This window comes from Andrographis paniculata, unplaced genomic scaffold (assembly GCF_009805555.1).
Source record: "Andrographis paniculata isolate CXL003 unplaced genomic scaffold, ASM980555v1 Contig53END, whole genome shotgun sequence".
Taxonomy (NCBI): Eukaryota; Viridiplantae; Streptophyta; class Magnoliopsida; order Lamiales; family Acanthaceae; genus Andrographis; species Andrographis paniculata.
In genome coordinates, this window is record NW_026137588.1 from 655,831 (window position 1) to 676,567 (window position 20,737).

General features: G+C 30.9%; 3 protein-coding genes across 4 annotated transcripts; 1 reads left to right on the forward strand and 2 right to left on the reverse strand.

Moving 5' to 3' along the window:
* Positions 1 to 719: 719 nt before the first annotated feature.
* On the reverse strand, positions 720 to 4,885 carry LOC127255115 (pachytene checkpoint protein 2 homolog). 2 transcript variants are annotated; one of them, XM_051280501.1, is made up of 14 exons: positions 4,609 to 4,885; positions 4,427 to 4,490; positions 4,236 to 4,342; positions 3,997 to 4,064; positions 3,679 to 3,782; positions 3,490 to 3,594; positions 2,965 to 3,054; positions 2,793 to 2,868; positions 2,576 to 2,645; positions 2,420 to 2,490; positions 2,232 to 2,322; positions 2,023 to 2,142; positions 1,269 to 1,382; positions 720 to 1,134 (listed from the first exon to the last, which is right to left on the reverse strand). In XM_051280501.1, the coding sequence occupies exons 1-14, from the start codon at positions 4,787 to 4,789 to the stop codon at positions 998 to 1,000; spliced, it is 1,398 nt and encodes a 465-aa protein (XP_051136458.1). In that variant the 5' UTR covers positions 4,790 to 4,885; the 3' UTR covers positions 720 to 997. The 2 variants fall into 2 exon arrangements, with proteins under 2 accessions (XP_051136458.1, XP_051136457.1); XM_051280500.1 differs by having other exon boundaries at positions 2,009 to 2,142.
* On the reverse strand, positions 4,759 to 11,560 carry LOC127255114 (protein JOKA2-like). Its single transcript, XM_051280499.1, has 7 exons — positions 11,455 to 11,560; positions 10,218 to 10,960; positions 9,937 to 10,138; positions 9,700 to 9,849; positions 8,741 to 9,607; positions 8,522 to 8,618; positions 4,759 to 4,834 (listed from the first exon to the last, which is right to left on the reverse strand). Exons 1-7 carry the CDS (start codon positions 11,488 to 11,490, stop codon positions 4,827 to 4,829), a joined length of 2,103 nt encoding a protein of 700 aa, XP_051136456.1. The 5' UTR covers positions 11,491 to 11,560; the 3' UTR covers positions 4,759 to 4,826.
* Positions 11,561 to 13,020: 1,460 nt separating this feature from the next.
* Positions 13,021 to 20,380, forward strand: LOC127255256 (pyridoxine/pyridoxamine 5'-phosphate oxidase 1, chloroplastic). The gene is made up of 14 exons (XM_051280728.1): positions 13,021 to 13,166; positions 13,281 to 13,478; positions 13,591 to 13,629; positions 15,181 to 15,348; positions 15,425 to 15,530; positions 16,697 to 16,863; positions 16,964 to 17,206; positions 17,431 to 17,519; positions 18,023 to 18,073; positions 18,160 to 18,250; positions 18,840 to 18,944; positions 19,034 to 19,104; positions 19,676 to 19,771; positions 20,118 to 20,380. Exons 1-14 carry the CDS (start codon positions 13,050 to 13,052, stop codon positions 20,182 to 20,184), a joined length of 1,608 nt encoding a protein of 535 aa, XP_051136685.1. The 5' UTR covers positions 13,021 to 13,049; the 3' UTR covers positions 20,185 to 20,380.
* The last annotated feature ends 357 nt before the right edge of the window (positions 20,381 to 20,737 follow it).

Below are 20,737 nucleotides of genomic sequence, written 5' to 3' on the forward strand. Positions count from 1 at the left end.
TAAACAAAACTTTAATGACATGAATAATATGTAATCTTTGTTATTTTTTATTGAAATAGTGCATACTGATGTTACATGAAAGGCAACCACATTACACACACCCACTTTTTTCTCTTCTAAAAATGTTAGATTAAAAATATAGATTATGACTTTTTAATTAACGGGACGTTTGGCAATTACTTAAAAAATTACCAAAAAAAAAAAACAAGAAAAAAAAAGAAGCTGATTCTCAAATATCTTAGAAGTTTTTGTTATTAATTATAATATTCTAAAAGTATTCGAATTTATTAAATAATACTTCATCTATCCCACAAATATATATATATGATGGAATATTTAGTTTTCGCCACAAAATTTAGATATATAGTACTCAAGTAAAATAAATTAAGAATAAAATGATGTCGGAAAAAATATATATTTGTCTTTTTTATTTAAGCATTTGATAAAATAAAATATAATTAATTATTTTTTATTTAAAAAATATTACACAACATCCGAAACAAACCAAAATAAAACTATTATGTGGAGTACGAAGCCCTCCTTTTGCCAAATTTAATCTACTTTCTTTGGAAAAATACAAAGAAAGTAAACTAAATTTTCAGGACAAAGAGTATTTATTTATTTATTTTTATTATTATTTATGTGTATTTTACATTGTGTAAGCACTATAATGGAAATATTGATTCAAACACTCAACCCTACAAGAAAACACCAAAAAAAAAAAAAAAGAAAAAGGACAAAATACTAGTATATCCTAAGAAGCTGAAGGATTTTAGTTTAGTTACATAACATCTACCTTGTGATCAAATTAAGCCATTCAACTAAAAGCCTATATATATATATATATAGCTCCAAAATGTTGTAACATTTTTTTTATGCCAAATTTCTTTCAACTAATACAGCTACTAATCGAAATCGAAATCGAAATCGAAACCGAAACCGAAAAATGCGCAACAGCGTACCTTCACAGAGACTGCTGCAGGCAGTTTCAGTTCATTCAGGTATCTCCGAGCATTCTCTTTGAGCTGTTTCGATCATTTTCTCCAAGAATTTCCCCGGTTTGCAACCCGAAGGATTCGCCAGAGCTGCATACGTTAAGAATGGAAGTTTCCGGAGCGCTCGTCCGCTCCATCCCTGAAGATGTAGAACAGCAACTCATATATACTCACGCCTCGTTAATGAATTAATGTCTCATCATTTTCAACTAAGAGTTTTACGCGCAAATAAAAATCCACGACTTGTTTTTATGATATCATCGAAGTTTTTACCTCGCATGCTTCTGCAGCTATAAGCAAATCTCTGCAGAGGTGTGAAGGAGCTGCAGCCGTATTCGTGTGCTCTTTCAAACTGGTAAAACTTGGAAGAATGAAATGTTCGTCGACCTGAATGAAGCTAGTGTTAGCTCTATAGATATAACCGTAAATTTTATCACGATAATGAGAATCAATGATAAAATTGAATCCCCATTTAAGCGATCCAAACTAGTTCAAAAGCTCGATTCATTAATCATACTGACAAATATAGTTTGGCGTAAAATGAGCATTTAGAAAAATTATCGAGTTGAGTAAGCTCAGATCGATAGATTTGATAGAGCTTGACGAGGAAATAAATATGTATTTTAAATATGAGTTTGGCGCGAAAGTCTACGATGGCGCATTTAATGCAAGGATGCAAATCAATGATAAAACTAAACCTATCTTAAGAGATACAAACTAGTTCAAAAGCTCGGTTCATTAATAATCATAATAACAAATATAGTTTTTGACGTAAAATGAGTATTTAGAAAAAATTATCGAGTTGAGTAAGCTCAGATCAATAGATTTGATAGAGCTTGAAGAGGAAATAAATATGTATTTTAAATATATGAGTTAAGCGTGTTTACTTAATTAAATAAGCTCAAGTTGAAGCTTAGCTCTCAATAAAAGCTTGAGCTGAGTTCGAAATGAGATGCTCGATTCAATTTGATTATAGGTCTAGTGAAGTAAATACGAGGTTTAAAAACAAATACTTGAGACTCCGAACATGATAGTACGCCAGCTCTCATAAGCTCTTGCAGACAAGATCCAAGGATTTCATAGCGCGCTCGAAGAGTTGGAGGACCAACATATGCCTTAATATCAGCTCGATCGACAAATGCTATATCTGTAACCAAGGAATTAAAAGTAGTTATGGCAATCAATCAACTTAACAATGTTGGTCATCACAAATATATATATATCGATCGTGTTTACCTATTGCTGTTGTTATATTTGACGTAGTTAGAATTATTACATTAGGCGAGAACTTCAACTTGTCCATCTGAGTCAGGAGAGCATTTACAACCTGCACAAATATATATATATATATATTCATCACCACAAGGAAGGAGAGGGTGGGGTGAAATTAATGAATTCATGTTTTCTTAAGAACAAGATAGAACCCTTATTGAATCCGAAGGTTCGGAGCCTGATAAAGCAGCCTTCCTGGCAGCGGCGAGGCTTTCGACTTCATCTGCAGGATTTCATCAACAAAGCATCAGCAACCAACTCATTCAAACCAACACACATTGACCATACTCATTGTAAAACATCCTCACCGATCAAGACAAATACCAGATTGTTTTCTTCCTCTACCATTTCTTGAATTTTGGCGAACAGCTTCGCAACCTAATAACTGATGCTTTAGTACTAGTAGAGATACAAGTGATGAGAATGCTCTGTGAACATTTGAATTAGTAGTAACATTTATAAACTCCAATCCCGGCAAAAATATGTAACATTGATCTATAAAATGATGGAGGAGATGGGAGTTACCAGCTTGCCACTTTCGGAAAACCATTTACTGAACAAGGAATGTGCATTAACTTCGATCAACTGGCACTGCGGGTATCTGGACAAAGAGGCGTTTTATCAAAACAGGAAAACGGTCAGGCAAATGAAGGATAATGTAAATGATGAAATTCAGAATAAATGGTTTTTCGATAACCTTGAGCTGAAGCGTATGGAGAGTTTTTGTGCCAATGCTTTGCAAAGAGACGTCTTCCCTGTACCTGGAGGTCCATGAAGCAGAATGATGCTGCATGATCGTTCATAAAAGGAAAATTAAATTATTGGGATATATTCGGAAGCCGGGAACCATGGAATATGTGAGTTACATTTCATGAACAAATAAAATAATAAAGCATCAACCATAAACATTTAACAGTAGAAATCCCTTGACATTCATACCATCCCAACCGACCCTTTAATTCTACTTTTTAATTCTTCCTTTGAAAGTTTAAGCAATACATTTTCGACAAAGCAAAGTACATATTTCAAGTGACAACCGCCACCCCCCATATGAATATGAAGAAACATCCAAGTTAAGGGGTCCTTTATTTTCATGATATGGAGTTCCAATCGACCCATCATTGGCATAAAGAGCATCGGCATAATGTACAAGAATGAACCAATATGGCTTCCTTCCACTGGCATATCAGTGTGAAAAGAATTGACGAAATTAAATACTTACCGATTCCATGCTACAAGGAAAGGATTCACTCCCTTCTCTGTAAAAAGCAAAGCACTTGCTGCATAGCGTAGCAACCTCTGTTTGAGACCAGAGTCATAAATTAAGCTGCAGAAATTAATAAAGCCAGTGCTCTTAAGTTTCTATTCTCGTCGATGTTAGAAAAAGGAGTAGCCACATAGTACAACAAACCTTTCCCACATGCCATCGAATTCCTTTGCAGGAAGAATCCATTCATTAAAGCTAGCAAGTTGGCCATCACTGCTTAAATCCTCACATGGACCTTCCTCACTGAGCTGGAAATTGCAAGAAACATATCAAACTGTAGCTGTTTTCAATACATTAAGAACTATCAACATTCTGATTTCCTCTTTCGAATTCATCAAGAGCCTCGACGACAAGATAGTAAAAGCAAATATTTGGAAGCTTTAAAAATCGATGTTTCTGTAATATGCAAGTGATGAACCTATATAAGGAGAAAAGTGCAAGCATCATTAGCCTCAAACTGACCTGGAAAACATGCACAACAGGCTTGACTTGCCAAAATAACAGAATTTCATGTTTTTCCAGCCACACATCTAACAATCACAAGGAAAGAATTACACAGATATTAGGAGTAAATTGAATAAAAGTATCGACTTTGACATTGTTCAGATGCTAAATAACAATTAAGAATGCATATATGTAATGAATTCAATTGAAGGCCTTAATTCAAAAATAACAACTTTAGATTTGTAAACGTTGACTACCTGAATCGCATATACAAATTCGCTGTACATTGTCCACTAGAAAATCATCATCCATTGGAACTGGAATTGGACCATCAGAGTAGCTCATGCTCCTCTTTTCCAGCATTCTAAACAAATGTTAATTCGACATTGTTAGAAAGAATTACATAGAAACATTAACAAACGGAATATTTGCAGAATTTTGCTTTCACCTTTCTACTGCTGCGCGGACATCATCAGCCTGTGCTGTACTTGAAGGTTTCAACAAAACTTCAACTGGAAATTTGTGAGATCGAATTAAAACAAGAAGAAAAAGACCATAACTTCACTCCAAACTATAATCATTTCTATATTGCAGTTTTTAACACTTTATGCTCGCGATTTGTGCACTTACCTGAAACAAGGATTTTATCCTCGTTCAGTAACGGAGGTGGAGTCGGAAGCGAAGCCGAAGGCGTTGACGACGGTGCAGCAAGCGGTGGCTCAAAGATGGCAGCTTCACGGTCAGGTACATTGCCGTGGACGGGATTGGGAACCGAAATATCCATCGGAGTACTCATTTCGGCGGCCGACATCGCCGGATTCTTCCACACAAGACAACGGGATTGATCGTCAAAACCCTAGGGAAAATGCAGATTCTTAATTTGAAATTGTGCGCGGGAATGGAAATTCAACTCAAACCGAAGCATTCTCAAATAAATATATATATATATTGCTCCGACAAGATACAGTGAATATATTAATGAAAATAATTATCTTATAAAATAAATAATTATAAATTAAGATTAAGATAATTAATTAGTTTAATTAAATTAAAAAAATAAAATTTAAAAATTTAAAATGAAATTAAAGTATATAATATTTTGGATTTTAGATAGATAATTTGGATGTAAATTTAAGCTGCTGTATTCAATTAGAATTTTAATGGATTTGTTTGGACTTTAAAAAATATGTAGATTTAAGTGATTTATAAATTTTATACAGACGCTTTAATTGATTTTGTTTATTGATTTATATGAATTTTAAAAATTTTGATTGAATTATTTATTGATTTATCTAAATTTCATTAGAATTTATATTTTATGGATTAAATATTTTTTTATTGATTTATATAATTTCAAATATATATGAAGTATACTTGTATATATATACATATAACTTCAAATATTTAACAAAAATATTAAAAATATATTCATTTTCGAAAAATATACTATTATTATTATTATACTCATTTCTTATTTTAATAATAATAATAATAAATTTATACATTTTTGTTGTATTATATTTTGATCATATTTATTATATTATTATTCAACGTAATTAATTCTTATCTTGTAATAATCTATTTAATTGTTATTATTATTATTATTTATATAACTTTTTACGCAAAATATATATATATATATTAAATAAAATAAAATTACAGTTTTTTAATTGAAATTAAAAATTAAAGAATTAAAAAAGAATAAATATAAACCAACATTGTAAATTAAAGTCGGTAATTTTTAAACTGAAATCGATGGAATTAAAATCAAAATAAGAAAATAGAAATTAAAATCGTAAAAAGTTTAATTTCGATTTGACCTTTCAAAAAATCAAATTGGTAATTTTAATTCAAACTATTTGAGCAAGTCTATTTTGTTATTTTAAATATATATAATTTTTAGTATTATTTCGAATATATAAAATTTTAAAATATTTTGTAATTTTTCTATTTACATCTATACTTTTCTTATTTTTATGATATTATTATAATAAAATATTAAATACATATATAAATAAAAATAGTTATTAATGATATAAAAAAATAATATATTAACAATTTTGAGAATTCATTGAAATCTCAACTTCTATAGAGTGTAAATGATTAACAATTTTATTAAAGAATCCAACAAAATCCACGGACTTTAAAAATCCATGGACGGTTGAATACACCAAAATTTATGAATACACCAAAATTTTTAGAGATTTTTTAAAATCTGTACACCCAGATTTTAAAGTACTTTTAAAATTTTGGATTGAATACACCTAAATTTCAAAAGTTCAATGAAATCCAATAAACTCTAAATTGAATATACACCTTTTAGTATTGAAATATAACAAGAACTAAATAAAAAATAAATATTTCATTGTCCGTTTTTAATGATCACATTTATGTCATTGTATTTAATATTAAAAATATTTTTATATTTGTATAATTTTATTTTACAAATAATCTTCTATTGGTATTATAAAATATTATTTTAGTTTTTAATATAATAATTAATATTCAAAGATGAAGCTGGTATTTGATTTGATTTAGAAAAAATGATGACTAATAAAATTTTTGTAAAATTTAATTATTAAAAAAAGAAAAAAAAAGTAAAACTAATCCGGTCCCGAAGGGAATTATAATATTAAATATTTTATTAAAATTATTAAAATAAAAGGATAGTTTTAACAATTTTGAAAATATAATTAGTAATTAAAGATTATGTAAAAAAAGATAGTAATAGTAATAAGTGTTAAAATCGTAAGAGTAAAACAAATAACAAAAAATAGTAGTATCTCCGCAAGGAGATTGTCATTAGATTTTTACATGTTGATTATAAATATTAATTATTATATAAATACGTACTACAAATTAAAAGAAAATAATAAAAATAAATTTATTAGTTTAATACAAATACAATGACATTTGTGAACTAAATTATACATATACAAAAATATTTTATTGTCAAATACAATTAAACAAAAATTAAATGTTAATCTTGCATCGAAACGAATAGAATAATAGTGTTAAAATTATTGATAAATACCTCCTAGCTATATAACAAAAATAAGAATATTGTAATTGTCTTTTTACTATTGCAAGTTGGGTGTAAACAACAACTTCTCTGGTCTACCTCAAACTACATTTTCTTTCTTTTTTTTTTTTTTTTTTTTCGTCCGTCTTATTTAAAATTATTTATTTTCATATTAACAAAAATAATTATATATTAATACTAATATATTTTTAAATTTTATTTAAATTACAAATATATTATTACACACATAATTAATTTATACATAAAATAAAAAGATAAAAATATCAAAATTATTTTACACAATTCTACTGATTAATAAAATACTATATTAGTTTTTAATCTACTATAAAATTTTAAATGACCCAATATGAGATTAGGAAGTAATACATACAACTAACAAGAGGGGATGAGATCACCAGCCCCTCCTATATATATTAGAGTGAATTTATTTATAGTTTGGTATCCCACATATAAGTTGGTTATAATCGAATTAAATTAATAAATTCTTGTGTAATTATTATTTTAGTGTATTTGCATTTATTATGTATTATAATATTAACTAAATTGATTTATATTTATTAAATATTTATTAAATTAATAAAATTTATTAAATATAAAAGAATACATTTTAGTAAGAGGCAGATTAAAATTAATGATTTTTCAAACCTACAAAATCAAAGCAAACATTTTTCATCTGCAAATAATGATTTTTTTTGTTTTTTTTTTTAAAAAACAAGCATATCTAAAATATCTCGAATTATTTTTTCTCAATTAAAATTAAACTATGTCAAAACTCATTTACCCTCAAAATTTATATGTTTTTTTAACCAAATTTTTTCAAATTTTACTATCAAATCCAAACCAATTTTATTACCAAACTCAAACAAATTTTTCCTACAATTGTTTCCAAATTCAAGATAAAAAAGAAAACACATCCGTAGTGTTTATTATATATATATATATATTAAACAGAATATTGTATGTTAGAAAAATTAGACATACAATATTTTATTATTAAAAAGAAAAAATGGTTATATGTGAATGTAAAATTATATTATTAATATAAAAAATAATATTTTATATTAAATAATTATGCATAAAAAAATATATTATATATATTATGTTTATGAATATATATTATTATATTAATTCGTTCGATTCTAAGTATCTTATTTATTTTTTTAGTATTGATATTAGTAATATTAATTATTATATAGTGCAAACTAAGAAAAAATTTTAAAAATACCTCCAGTTACCCTCAAGGCGGACTAAGAGAGTATATTTTGTAATAATATTCTTGAAAATCAATACACTTTAAAATAAAAATAAAAATAAAAAATAAACAAATCCAAAGCTGCCATAGACAAAATACTTCACCAAAAATTCAAACAAATAATCCCAAAAATAAAAAACTTTTCATAAAATAAAAAAGGAGAAACAAAAAATAAATAATCCAAAACACAAAAAGCTAATCCTTAAAAAAAGAAAAAAAATCCAAAATAAAAAGAAAAAATCAATTACCAATATTCTCTTCAGCAATAAGATCCAAAACCACCTTCATTATGCTCCCATTGTTCTTCTCCAACAGCTTCTTGTTCGTCTCCGAATCCTTAAATCCCTTCAATCCACAATCAAATCAAATTCACAGATCCAAAAAAAAAACAAAAAAATAAAATAAAATAAAAATAATAATAATAATAATAATAATAATAATAATAATAATAATAATAATAATCTCACCATCTCCAGCAGCTCTTCTAGCATGGGATCCCAGTCGTCACTGTCACTGAAATCATCGTCCCTTGTCTCATCCAATTCACATTCTGATTTCTTCTCGTTTACGTACATGTCGTGAAATTTCTTCACAATACCAATCTTCTCCTCCTCGGCAGGATCCTCCTTATTTACAGAAACCTCAGTTTCAGATTCTGGAGGGCCATACAAAAGCGACCTTAGAGACCTTTTCGAAGATTTGGAAACATGCATAGGCATTGCTGAATCCGGGACAGATAGACCACACAGATCAGAAATCCATAGATCGTTCGCACCATTCCCTAGTAGAATAGATGAAGTGTAGTTTTCGTATATAGTCGGACGCCAAGCTGTCGAGTTCGTCCACCCGTCCACATTCATTGTATCTGTATCCTCTGCACTCTCTTCTTCTTCTTCTTCGCTTTCAGTTTCTTCGTAGCTTTCTTCTTCGCTTTCAGTCTCTTCGTAGCTTTCTTCTTCGCTCTCATCCTCTTCGTAGCTTTCTTCTTCGCTCTCGTAGTATTCGCTTTCAGTTTGAGGTTCCGTATCTTCAACAATGGGCACTGCATTGAAATTAATTATCGGAATTTTCTCCTCATCTTCGATCTCAGGTTGCGTATCATCGACAATTGGCGCTGGACTCGAATGCTCTACCGGTGTTGATTCTTCGTCTTCTATCTGAGGTTCAACAATTGGCTCTGGATTCGAATCTATTTCTGCAGTCTGAGGTTTGATATCTTCGACAAATGCCGGCTTCGAATTTATACAGCTGCTGCTGCTTCCAAGGGACAGTTTCAGACTCAAGTCACAGCTGTCGTCTTCTTCGTAATTTAGCGTCGTAGCGACATGATCAACCTACGATTAGCCAAGAACACAAGAATCCGAAATGTTTGTAAGAAGCCTCCACAAGAATGCGATAAATCGAACAAAAAAATCGACAGGCTAACCTGTAAGATGACCCAAAGAGCTTGTCCGAAATACTGTCTATCCGGCGAAGTCATTGTCCAAATAGAGATGTACTTGCCGGGCATTTCAGGAGCGACAAAATCGACAAAAATTTCTAGATCATCGCCTACTGGCACACCGGATATAGGAATCTAAGATGAAACGGAAAATCAATCGAAAATAAGTAAAGAACGAATAAACGAACAACATCGATAATCACTCGACTGATTCAAAATCACCTCAAGTTCGAGGCAAGGATTGCGTCTCAGCTGCTCTCCGCTGGTACAACAAAGATACGTTCCCTGCGGCCATTCGACCGTGCCATTGTTCCTCAATCGCCATTTCTTCGCAAACATAGTTAAAGGCGGAGTAACTGTAATATCGACTATATTTGCATTCGAATCAACGATGAAACTGTCGAGTCTGTGATCGTTCGACTTTCTGTAAGAGAGGACAAACGATGGCATCAGACAATATCATATCGAAGAAATACTATCAAAGAAAAACGATTAATTCTTACACTTGGGACGCGAATCCATTGTTATCACAAAAGGAACTCGTCTCTCGTTCAACGCGAGATATTTCATTCGCAAGACAACAAGCTCGGATTGTCTTCCTCGAAAGAACAGGGGAAACCATCAGGGGTCTCACAGACCGTGGCTTCCGACATTTGTCCCAATCCCAGTTTTTGATAGATACATTGCCAACATTATCATTTTGTAGGTTACCATCGTTATGATCCTTGGATGTATTCGACAAGCTATTTTCAGAGACATCCGAAGGCAATGTCTTTGATGAAACCGACGAGCTATTTTCAGAGACATCTTCAGAGACATCCGAAGGCAGTGTCTTCGATGAAACCGACAAGCTATTTTCAGAGACATCCGAAGGCAATGCATTAGATGAAACATCGGAGGCGACGTTGTTAGTGAGACTTCTGCGCAGAGGCCCCGGCATACATTTCAGAATTTCGAAAATCCCCTGCAATGGCAAGCAACTAGGCACACTTGAGGCTATCCGTGAACCGAGCAAAAGAGTTAATCGAAGAGGGTTGAGGCCCTGTTTCATCACATCGCAAATATCATCGTCGTCGACAAGATGCATGACATCGCCGTCCCTATCAGTGTACCTCAAAATCAGTTCGACATTGGGAGAAATATCGAAAAGAAACCGAATCTTCTTCTTCAATCCATCCATACTATAATACAATTTCTCCCCCAAAATTCCAGCAATGAAACGCCTCTGTACATCTCCATACTTAACCTGTAGAACAATTTACATCAATTTGTTACTATAAAGGTAGGCATAAATTTAGATCACTAACCATAGTTATAAGATAATATAAACCAGAAACAAATTGCAGCACAGTTTTGTGATTAACCAAAACTCATAAATTTCGATTTTCAGTGTATAGCAAAGTAGAATAAAATAAACCTCAAATTACAGAGTAATGGCAGATACACAGCAACAAACGAAAACAATAAAACCTACTCTAATATAATAGCATATGAACAAACAACATATAGACAGGCAACAAATAACATATACACATGATTTTCAACAACAGTCATCTTCAACAAATCGTATCGTTACAGAATATCATTCTCGTAAACAAAATGGCATCAAATGTATAAAATAGATTTGACAAATTCAGGAAAACCAGCAAAATCATCCACGCTAGACAAAAGAAAAAAAAAAGAAAAAGAAAAAACATGGCGGAAGGAAACGAGGGAAACAAAAATATTCAAAATCCTAACCTTAATCACGAGAGTTGAAGGAGTCGCCATGGCCATTGCAGTATCTTAGACGCTGGAGTTCAGAGGTTAGAGTCTCTAATTGAAAAGTAAAAAATCTCTCACGGAAATTTACTGAAAATAAGAAATACTGCGAAACTGAATCATGAGTAATATAGGGAATAATGAGTAATATAAGGGATTTCACATTATCTCAAGTAACAGATTAAGCAGATAAACCTAAATTAAGATAAATATACAAATTTATTTATATTTTATTATATAATAATTTTTTTATAATAAAAAAATATAAATAAATTGTGGTATTTACAGATTGTCGAAACAAATTGAGATGGTTAATTATTTAATTTTAGAATTTATTTTTATAAAAAATATTAGTAGACATTAGGCTCCTTTGTTTTTAAAAAAAATAAAATAGTGGTAATCTAATAAAACTTTCATTTTTTAAAATTAATTAATATAAATTTTAGATTTATTTACTTATTTTTTTTTATTTTTTGTATATCTTTTTAATAATATAAATAAATATATATAAAGACTTTATTAAGAGTATTAATAAATTATTCTTATATATATATATATATTTATTATTTTTTATTATCGTTTACATTATGCCTATAATGGCTTAATCTTCTATTTATAGGTATTTATTAGAGTCAGCTGCAAAAAATACTATTCTCTCCGTACAATATATCTTAATTGAGGTGGCACGACACTTAACGAATATCGAATATCGAATATCGATATTATATTGGTAATTTGTAAAAAGTATGAACAAAAATTTTTTTTTAGCAGAAAAAGTAGTAATAATTGTGTAATAAAAATAAAAAAATAAAGGTAATTTTACGATGATATAATTATTTACAAGAACAAGACTATTGTATTGGGACACACAAAAATGTAAACAAAGACAGATTTTTATCATTTCAAATTAATTTAAAATTGCAATCAAACAAATTCTAAGAAACTAAACAATAAAATACATGGAATAATTAGGCTACCTTTGTTTGGATTGTTTGGCTATGTTTTTTTTTTCTTTTTTTTTTTTTAATTTCTTAATTTGGATGGAATTTACATTTATATATATATATATATATATTTAATTTGAGTACTGTTTAAATAATAAAAAGGTAGATAGAATAACAGAACTCTATCAAATAAAATAATCATAATCAGTAATAAATTAAACTGAAAAAAAATTGATATAATTTTATATTTTTACATACTCTACGGGTTTGTTTCATTTGATAAAGCATGAGAAAATTTAAGTTTAAATTTAATATTAAATTATTATTTTTTATCAAAAAAATCAAAGTTCAAATAATAAAATATGCAAAATTTTAGTGTAAAAAAATACACCCTTAGTTTAACAGCTATTTTGGCTACAAATTTTATTTTTTCTATTATGATTTTTAATATATTTTCTAAAAAATATTATTTTTATATTTATTATTTTTATATTTACTACGATATTTCGATATTTTACATCAAAATAAATAAATAAATAAATTGTTGCAACGACTGTTTGGCAATCCTAAAGACTACACACAACGAATATTTATTACCTATTAAATAGTAAGATTAGATGATGCATTGCCATGGGACTGCAGCAATCCATCCGCACAATTTATCCCATGATATGTCTGCTTAGGAGCTCCCCCATCTCTCCGCCGGCGCTCCCCTCCGTCCGAATTCTCAATCCTCGCTGTTTTCTTGTTCGTCCTCATTGAATTTTTTCCCCCACATTCACCGCGCATTTGAGGAAGGGAAAGCTGTTTGTTTTGTTGATTTTTTCTAGTGTTTTATTTTGTTTCTGATTGTGGATTTAGGGCTGTTGGAGCTGGAGTTCAGCTGCGAGGTGCGTTGGGCGTGCTTATTGTTCGACTTCGAGGTCTCTACCGAAAGCAATGGCGTCGCCCAAAATCGCGACGGGTACGGAGTCGATTTCCTATTTAAATCAGCGAGAAGCGGCGGAAGTCGATGAGATTCTCATGGGGCCTTTGGGATTCAGCGTCGATCAGCTGATGGTCTTCTCTTTTTTTTTTTTTTTTTTTTTTTTAATAAAATAAAATTAGCTCTGTTGTTGTTGTTGTTGTACTGTAGCTGTTTCGATTGATTATTGGAGTTTTCTGGTTGCAGGAATTGGCTGGTTTGAGTGTGGCCTCTTCAATAGCTGAGGTATGTACCCATTTTTATTTTATTTATTTATTTTTTCATGTAAATTTTTGTAATTAGTGGTTTTTCTTCACCTTCACCATTGCTTACATTCGAGAACTGTTTGTTGTTGCTGATAAGGTTATCAATGTATTTATTTTATTGTTTTGGATCGTCCGCAATCAATATATCTATTTTCTATTGTAGTAAATGTAGTCAAAATTCCCTTACATTTCATCTAAAATTACAACCATACAATTCTTTGTCAATTGGTCTTTCGAGGATATTTTAGTTAATACAGTCTCACATAAATGGTAGTATTCCTTAGGATACATACATTCGGATGGATGAAGTAATAAATTGTTCTATTTCGGTTGAATGATCAACCTGAACTACATTCGAGAGCTTTTTCTTGTTGCTGATATTAGTACACATGTGATTGTATAATATTCCTTTTGTCTGCTATCAGTGTATTCATTTTATCAATTTGGGTTGTTTACAATCAATATATTAATTTCTTAATGTAGTAAAGGTTGTCAAAATTCCATTACATTTGATCTAGGTGTGTTTGTTTGGGGGTTTAGACTTTGGTTTTGGGATTTGAATAGTAAAATTTTTGAATTTGAATAGTTGTACAATGTGATATAAATAGGCGTTGATACGATATTTTAAATGTATAATTGATTTTTTGTATAATATAGAAAATGAAAATAGTCGTTTGATTTATGTTTTTTAGGAAAAAAAATTCGGTGAGTAGTAAAATCCTTACAAAATTCTCCAAAAGAACACCATTCCACTCCGTATCAATTGTACTTTCAAGGGTATTTTAATCAATATACTCTTGTACATTATCCATTAGGTATAAAATACTATTATTCTTTAATCTAGATACACATTCCGGATGGAGGGAGTAGTAAATTGCTCCAGGTCTGTTGAATGATCATCTGAACTAAAACAATTGATAAATATACTTCATTTGGGAGTGGATTATTTGCTGAATTCATTTAAGTCTTATATAAAAGAACCTCTCTAAGAGATCTCTTGAACTTGATGAACGACGTCAAACATTAGTTTGCGACTATAGTGTTGAAACATAATATGATTATCTCGAGCCATGTCGTAAATTTGTTGAACATTGATATAACTATGGTGCAAATCTGATGAACCACGCAAAGAACCGTTGAACCATGATGTATATTTGTTGAATACTTCAAGTTTAACGAGAAAAATAGGAATTACGTACAAAATATTTATTTATTTTAACTTGCACCCTAAAGACACAAGCTAAATCTCTTTTAGTAAGCCTTGCATGTGACATAATTTTTCACGAATGGGTCGTGGTGGAATTTAAAAATGGGACCATCTACTGGCTTTGCCATATTGTTCCTTGATTGCCTAACCAATAGGTCAGTTTGAGAGAGAAATGTATCATTTTGTATTTATTTATGCTTAATTTCTCCATGACTTTATTTTCCCTTTGTTCGTGTTTTTTTTATTTGTTTAATAAGGTGCAAGAATATCCTTTTGCACGTACAGTTTCTGCACCTTTGAGTTGTAAATTCTTTCGTTCTGCAGGTCTATAAGCCCGTAGATCACAGTCGAGTTCTCACTATCTGTGGCCCTGGGAATAATGGTGGTGATGGTCTTGTAGCTGCTCGTCATTTGCATCACTTTGGGTACAAACCATTTGTTTGTTACCCGAAACGTACTGCTAAGCCTCTTTACGATGGGCTGGTGACACAGGTATTGGGAATGGCTTAATCATGATATACTATAATGGCCTTAAGTTAGAGCAATGCTTATACCCAAGTTCTTACAGTTAGAGTCATTGTCCATTCCATTCCTGCCTGTGGAAGATCTGCCGAAAGACTTGTCAGATGGCTTTGACATTGTAGTGGATGCCATCTTTGGGTTCTCATTTAAGGGTAAGTAAAGATAGCTATTGAACAAGTTTTGAGCTAGAGTTAGTGGACGATAAATATTGATATCGTATTTAACTATGGTGGTAATCCTAACATTGCAGGTTTTTTAAACACAACTTTCATGTTTTTTCTTTGTAAGTTCATGCTAATGAATTCTTTTTTCCAAAATGTGATGTATATTAGTCCACTTTTCCTTCCTTATTATGCTCTATTTGGTTCTTGAATTTCGTTACACTACTTTATGTATAGAGCATAAGATCATCAAATTGAATTGCTGAGTCTTTTCTGAAGCAAATGAAGGGTTGAATTTGTTTTCCCTGGTCAGAAAAGATATCTTGCCTTTTGCCCTAAATTCTCATTCTCAGTTTTCCTTATTGTATCCTTGTTAACTAAGCAATGGAAATCATTTTCCCAAGTCTATTCTGTATTTCTCTTTCCAAAATTCTTAAAGCTAATAAAGTGTTGGTAAATTAGGATAGGGGTTGTGGGAAATGATTTAGTTGATTGGAAATTGCTCAGTTTGTTGGAAATTTAATTTGTTTTGTACCTCTTATGTTCATCAGAATTGGAATTCTATATCTGAGATTTTATTTTACATTTTTCTGTTTCTCTCATCATTCCAATTATCTATTCAAGCAATTACCACAAAATGTGCAGATTCCAAATTAATATTGCGTTAAGAATAAGACATGACCTGTTAAGCTTTGACATCATTGAGGAGATGAGATGAAATTTCATCTGGTTTGGACTTTTGTAACCTGAAAATTTCTTGGGTGGCTCTGCTTCATTTCTTAGTTATATGCTTCATCTTACACACTATACTTTTTCAGATCATGTAGATGAAGATCACTTCTAAACATGATGATCCATTCTTGACCAGCTATTACTGCATCGGAAATATATTTGACCATAAAATATAAATTGTCTAAGTTTTAACACCAGTTCAATTCTTTCTTCCATTCGATAGTCCCTGTTCTTTCTTTTAGGTTTAAGATCCTTCAATTAATTAAAGTTATGTTCTCAGGAGTATTTGTTTTGTCATCTTTTGAGTGATTTTTACAAATAAATTTTTGTAATTGTAGTATTTTTCAAGTTAAGAATATACCGAATACATATGTGATGTGTTATAACTGATACCTTCTTTCATTACATGCTTTAAACTTCCTTAGGCAGCCCAAGACCACCTTTTGATGATATAATACAAAAGTTAGTTGCCCTGGGAAATGACAGTCAAATGAAACAGAAATCACCACCCATAGTCTCCGTAGATATTCCATCTGGATGGCATGTTGAAGAAGGCGATCTCAGTGGCGAAGGCATCAAACCCACCATGCTTGTATGCATTGATTGTTAAGAAATTCAACCTTTTAGTGGCTGACGATGAGAATTCCTGTCACTCTTGATTGGAATTGTAATATGCTGCAATTTGTTTGTAGGTTTCCTTAACGGCACCAAAGTTATGTGCAAAAAAGTTTTCTGGTCCACATCACTTTCTTGGAGGCCGGTTTGTCCCTCCTGCCATCGCAGAAAAATTCAAGCTTGAGCTTCCGGCTTATCCAGGAACCTCTATGTGTGTCCGAATAGGCAAGCCTCCACGAGTTGACATATCAGCTCTTCGAGAGAATTATATTTCGCCGGTGTTTACAGAGGACCAAGCTGAAGCTGATCCCTTCACTCAGGTGCTATTTCATGTCAATCAGAGTTGCTGTTTCATCTGTAGCTTTTGATATATATATATATGTATGTATGTATGTCTAAATGATACCAGGTTTGAATTTTATAGAAGTTTCTTATACGCACCATGATATACCTGAGCTAAAATTAAATCTTGATTTTTGTCCCCTTTCAATTTCTCTGCATAGATGATGCTTCATTTAATTTAACTCATTTCCTAATGTTGTAGTTCCAAAAATGGTTTGATGATGCCATGACATCAGGCATGAGGGAACCGAATGCTATGGCACTGTCCACAACTGGAAAGGATGGCAAGCCGTACGTTCCTTACTCTTATCCGTATTCTTTCTCATTTATGATACTTTCATGGAGAAAAACCATGAGGCTATTGTTTGTGGATTTTATTACAGTACTCAGAGTTAGTATTTTATTTTGCTTCTGTGGCACTTTTTTTTTTTTTTTTTTTTATTTCCTGCATGTTTGTGGCATTCTTTTAGAGCAAGTTGTCCTTTGTCATATGATGACAATGCAATGAATTTGCTCTCTGTATATCTATAACATGACATTTAACCAGTTCAAGTTTTTCTTTCTCTCTTTCTTTTTTGTTTTTGTAAATTTCCTTTTGTTGGTCTGATGATCCCATCGTGGTTTTTCTATGCCATGCCCATGAAGCATGACCCTGGAATATGATTATGTGTTCAATAATATGTGACCATATTCTTATGGATTATTAAGTTTTTTTTTTTTTTTTTTTTTTTTTTTTAAATTTCTATACTTGCCAAACATTTCCGTGATGAATTTATGGTTTTCCTTTCCTGCAGATCATCAAGAATGGTATTGCTGAAAGGATTCGACAGAAAAGGTTTTGTCTGGTAAAAGAAGCACTTATTGTGCAGACACATATTACTTGCTTTCCTATTGGCTACTCAGAAGTCTTAAGCCTCTTATCTATTATTAGGTACACCAATTATGAAAGCCAAAAGGCTCGTCAACTATCAGAAAATCCTCAAGCGGCTCTGCTTTTTTACTGGGCTACTTTGAATCGTCAGGTATCTCTTATATTTCATCAGATTCTATTCAAGTCTCATGAAGCTCTAGATCAATTGAGAACTATCCAACATGTTCACTCGGTTTCAATTTTTTTCTCTAGTGTTTGAATTCATTGCTTGGCAGCCATCTGGTTATAGTAAATGTATATTGAAGATGAATGCTTTCTAGCTTTTGGAACAAATTTTTTTTGTTTGCCGAACTCGTAGACTAGGTGTTTTGGGATATGACAAAGTTGCAAATACGATAAATTTTATACGATGATATTTATCCGGTTGAATTGTTTTATGTTAGGAATCTAGTCTGAAACATGATAAGATTTATGCTATTGATAAGTGCTTCGACAAATTTTGGTAGATATGATTGTAAGACCATACATAGACTTGCTTTTCAGTTGTGTAGAATATTCATAACTTTTGTTTTCAGCAAAATACATCCTTGATTACGGTCGCTTTGCCTTAGTATGTGTTTGTGTTTCAAATTTGTGAAAATCCTTCCTGAAAGAATTTCCATCCAAACTGATTAAAATTTGCACCGAAATTATTCACTTTAAGTTCCTGTATAGATAAAGCTTTCATTTACATGATCTAGGTTAGAATTGAAGGACCAGTGCAAAAGGTATCGGAGGAAGAATCCGAACAATACTTCCACAGCCGTCCGAGAGGTAGCCAAATTGGAGCAATAGTAAGCAAACAGGTGTGTTTTCCACTCTCTTTTTGGAATGGGAATCGATTTTTTTGTACTTGGAATAAAAAAAGGTCGACATATGTCTTGTTTACCTCCAGAGTACTGTACTACCCGGAAGACATGTTCTATACCAGCAACAGGAAGAGCTGGAGGCTCAGTACTCTAATGGGTTAGTTAATTCATCCTCAACTCAACGTGTTTCTTTAAGTTCTTAAGTGTTTTAGATTGTTATGGGGATAATAAAATATTGAATCGAAAATAAGCTTTGATGTGATGTTTTTCATGGAATTATTGGTATTTGATTTGATATTTTATAGGGATTGAAGGAATGAAAAGACAAAGAAACACACGAAATTTGTGTGGTTATGAAATTCAGAAAACGGAAATGTTTGGGCAGAACATGTAATTGGAATTAGCATTGCATCTTGAGTTTTGTGTGTTCATAAAGAGAAACATTTAGGTATTTTATGATACTTTATTATGATTGATTAATTTTTAATCTGCAAACACAAGAGAAAATCCATTTTCATATCAAGTTGTAGTAATGTGACTCTCGACTATGTATTATGAACCGACATTGCTGTGTTTGATTGTGTGTATTTAAGGTTTGGATTTGGTTTTGAGGTTGAGAGTGGTAAAAATTGAATGGAAATAGTATTTGATGCAATATATATTTTGATGTGATGTTTTGAATGAATTATTAATATATTTTTGACTAACAAATTCATATTGATTTGCAGGAGTCCGATTCCAAAACCTGCCTATTGGGGAGGTTACCGACTCGTGCCAGAGCTTTTTGAGTTTTGGCAAGGACAACCGTCTCGATTGCATGATAGGTAACACAATGCTATATTATTTGTCTATTTCTTATGTCAACATGAAGCATGTTGTAAGATTCATAGTTTCAACGGAAAAGTTAAGCACGATGGCCATAGAATAGATGATTAGAGAATTCAAAACAAGAAAGAAAATGGATAACTAGTCGCGAGCATCAATAATGACGTATGATGTGTTTGTTTGTGGTCCGGATGTTTTAAAGTTAAAAAGTTCTGAATGAAAAATAGTTGTTTGATATGATTCGTTTAGTAGGAAAACATGTTTTTCTTTCATTCGACTAGTGATTGTAGATAATGTTAATTATAAGTAAAAAATCGAGAAAATGATTCTATTCTATTGATTCAGGTTGAGATACACTCCTCAAGATATAAACGGGAAGATAGCGTGGGAAATTGTTCGATTGTCTCCGTAAGCATGTACAATTTTTTTACGAACATATTTATTGGTTATGAGTGAATAAGTGAAGGTAAGAAATGGCCTGCCTTGGCTTTTGTTGCATGTATAATTTGGTGTGGATTCATTCTTCTGTACTTGCCCTTGTTGTCGAAAATTATACTCATTTTTTTTTCTTTTCATTAAAATATATTCTCATTTTTAAGTTAAAATAATACTCATTCCGTCTCATTAGTCTTGTTTTTATCATTTTTGTTTGGGTCAAAATAATACTTTTTTTTTTCAATAAATAATCATATTATTATAAAATTATAATATTTTTTTTATTATTATTCTTATACAAATATAATTATTTTTTACATTTAAATTAAAATATACTCGCAAAGGTAAAAGAAAATTTTTACTACCAATCTAATGTGAATAGTTTCTAAATTCCGTGTTAACACTAATTAAGTAGAGGAAGTATTTTTTTTTATTGCTTTATATATAATAATAATAATAATAATAATAATAATAATAAATAAATAAATAAATAAATAAAATGTGTCAAATTATTACTTATTTGTATTCAA

What these genes read in the sequence shown, in the direction of transcription:
- LOC127255115 (XM_051280500.1), bottom strand. Translation starts at nt 4,789, where the DNA reads ATGTCGGCCGCCGAAATGAGTACTCCGATGGATATTTCGGTTCCCAAT. An exon ending in GGATAAAATCCTTGTTTCAG is followed by an intron (nt 4,491 to 4,608) that starts GTAAGTGCACAA and finishes ACAAATTTCCAG; the next exon opens with TTGAAGTTTTGTTGAAACCT. An exon ending in GTCCGCGCAGCAGTAGAAAG is followed by an intron (nt 4,343 to 4,426) that starts GTGAAAGCAAAA and finishes ACATTTGTTTAG; the next exon opens with AATGCTGGAAAAGAGGAGCA.
- LOC127255114 (XM_051280499.1), bottom strand. Translation starts at nt 11,490, where the DNA reads ATGGCCATGGCGACTCCTTCAACTCTCGTGATTAAG. An exon ending in CTTCAACTCTCGTGATTAAG is followed by an intron (nt 10,961 to 11,454) that starts GTTAGGATTTTG and finishes ATTGTTCTACAG; the next exon opens with GTTAAGTATGGAGATGTACA. An exon ending in AATGGATTCGCGTCCCAAGT is followed by an intron (nt 10,139 to 10,217) that starts GTAAGAATTAAT and finishes CCTCTCTTACAG; the next exon opens with AAAGTCGAACGATCACAGAC.
- LOC127255256 (XM_051280728.1), top strand. Translation starts at nt 13,050, where the DNA reads ATGGGACTGCAGCAATCCATCCGCACAATTTATCCCATGATATGTCTG. An exon ending in CTTTGGGTTCTCATTTAAGG is followed by an intron (nt 15,531 to 16,696) that starts GTAAGTAAAGAT and finishes AAACTTCCTTAG; the next exon opens with GCAGCCCAAGACCACCTTTT. An exon ending in GAGGCTCAGTACTCTAATGG is followed by an intron (nt 19,105 to 19,675) that starts GTTAGTTAATTC and finishes ATTGATTTGCAG; the next exon opens with GAGTCCGATTCCAAAACCTG.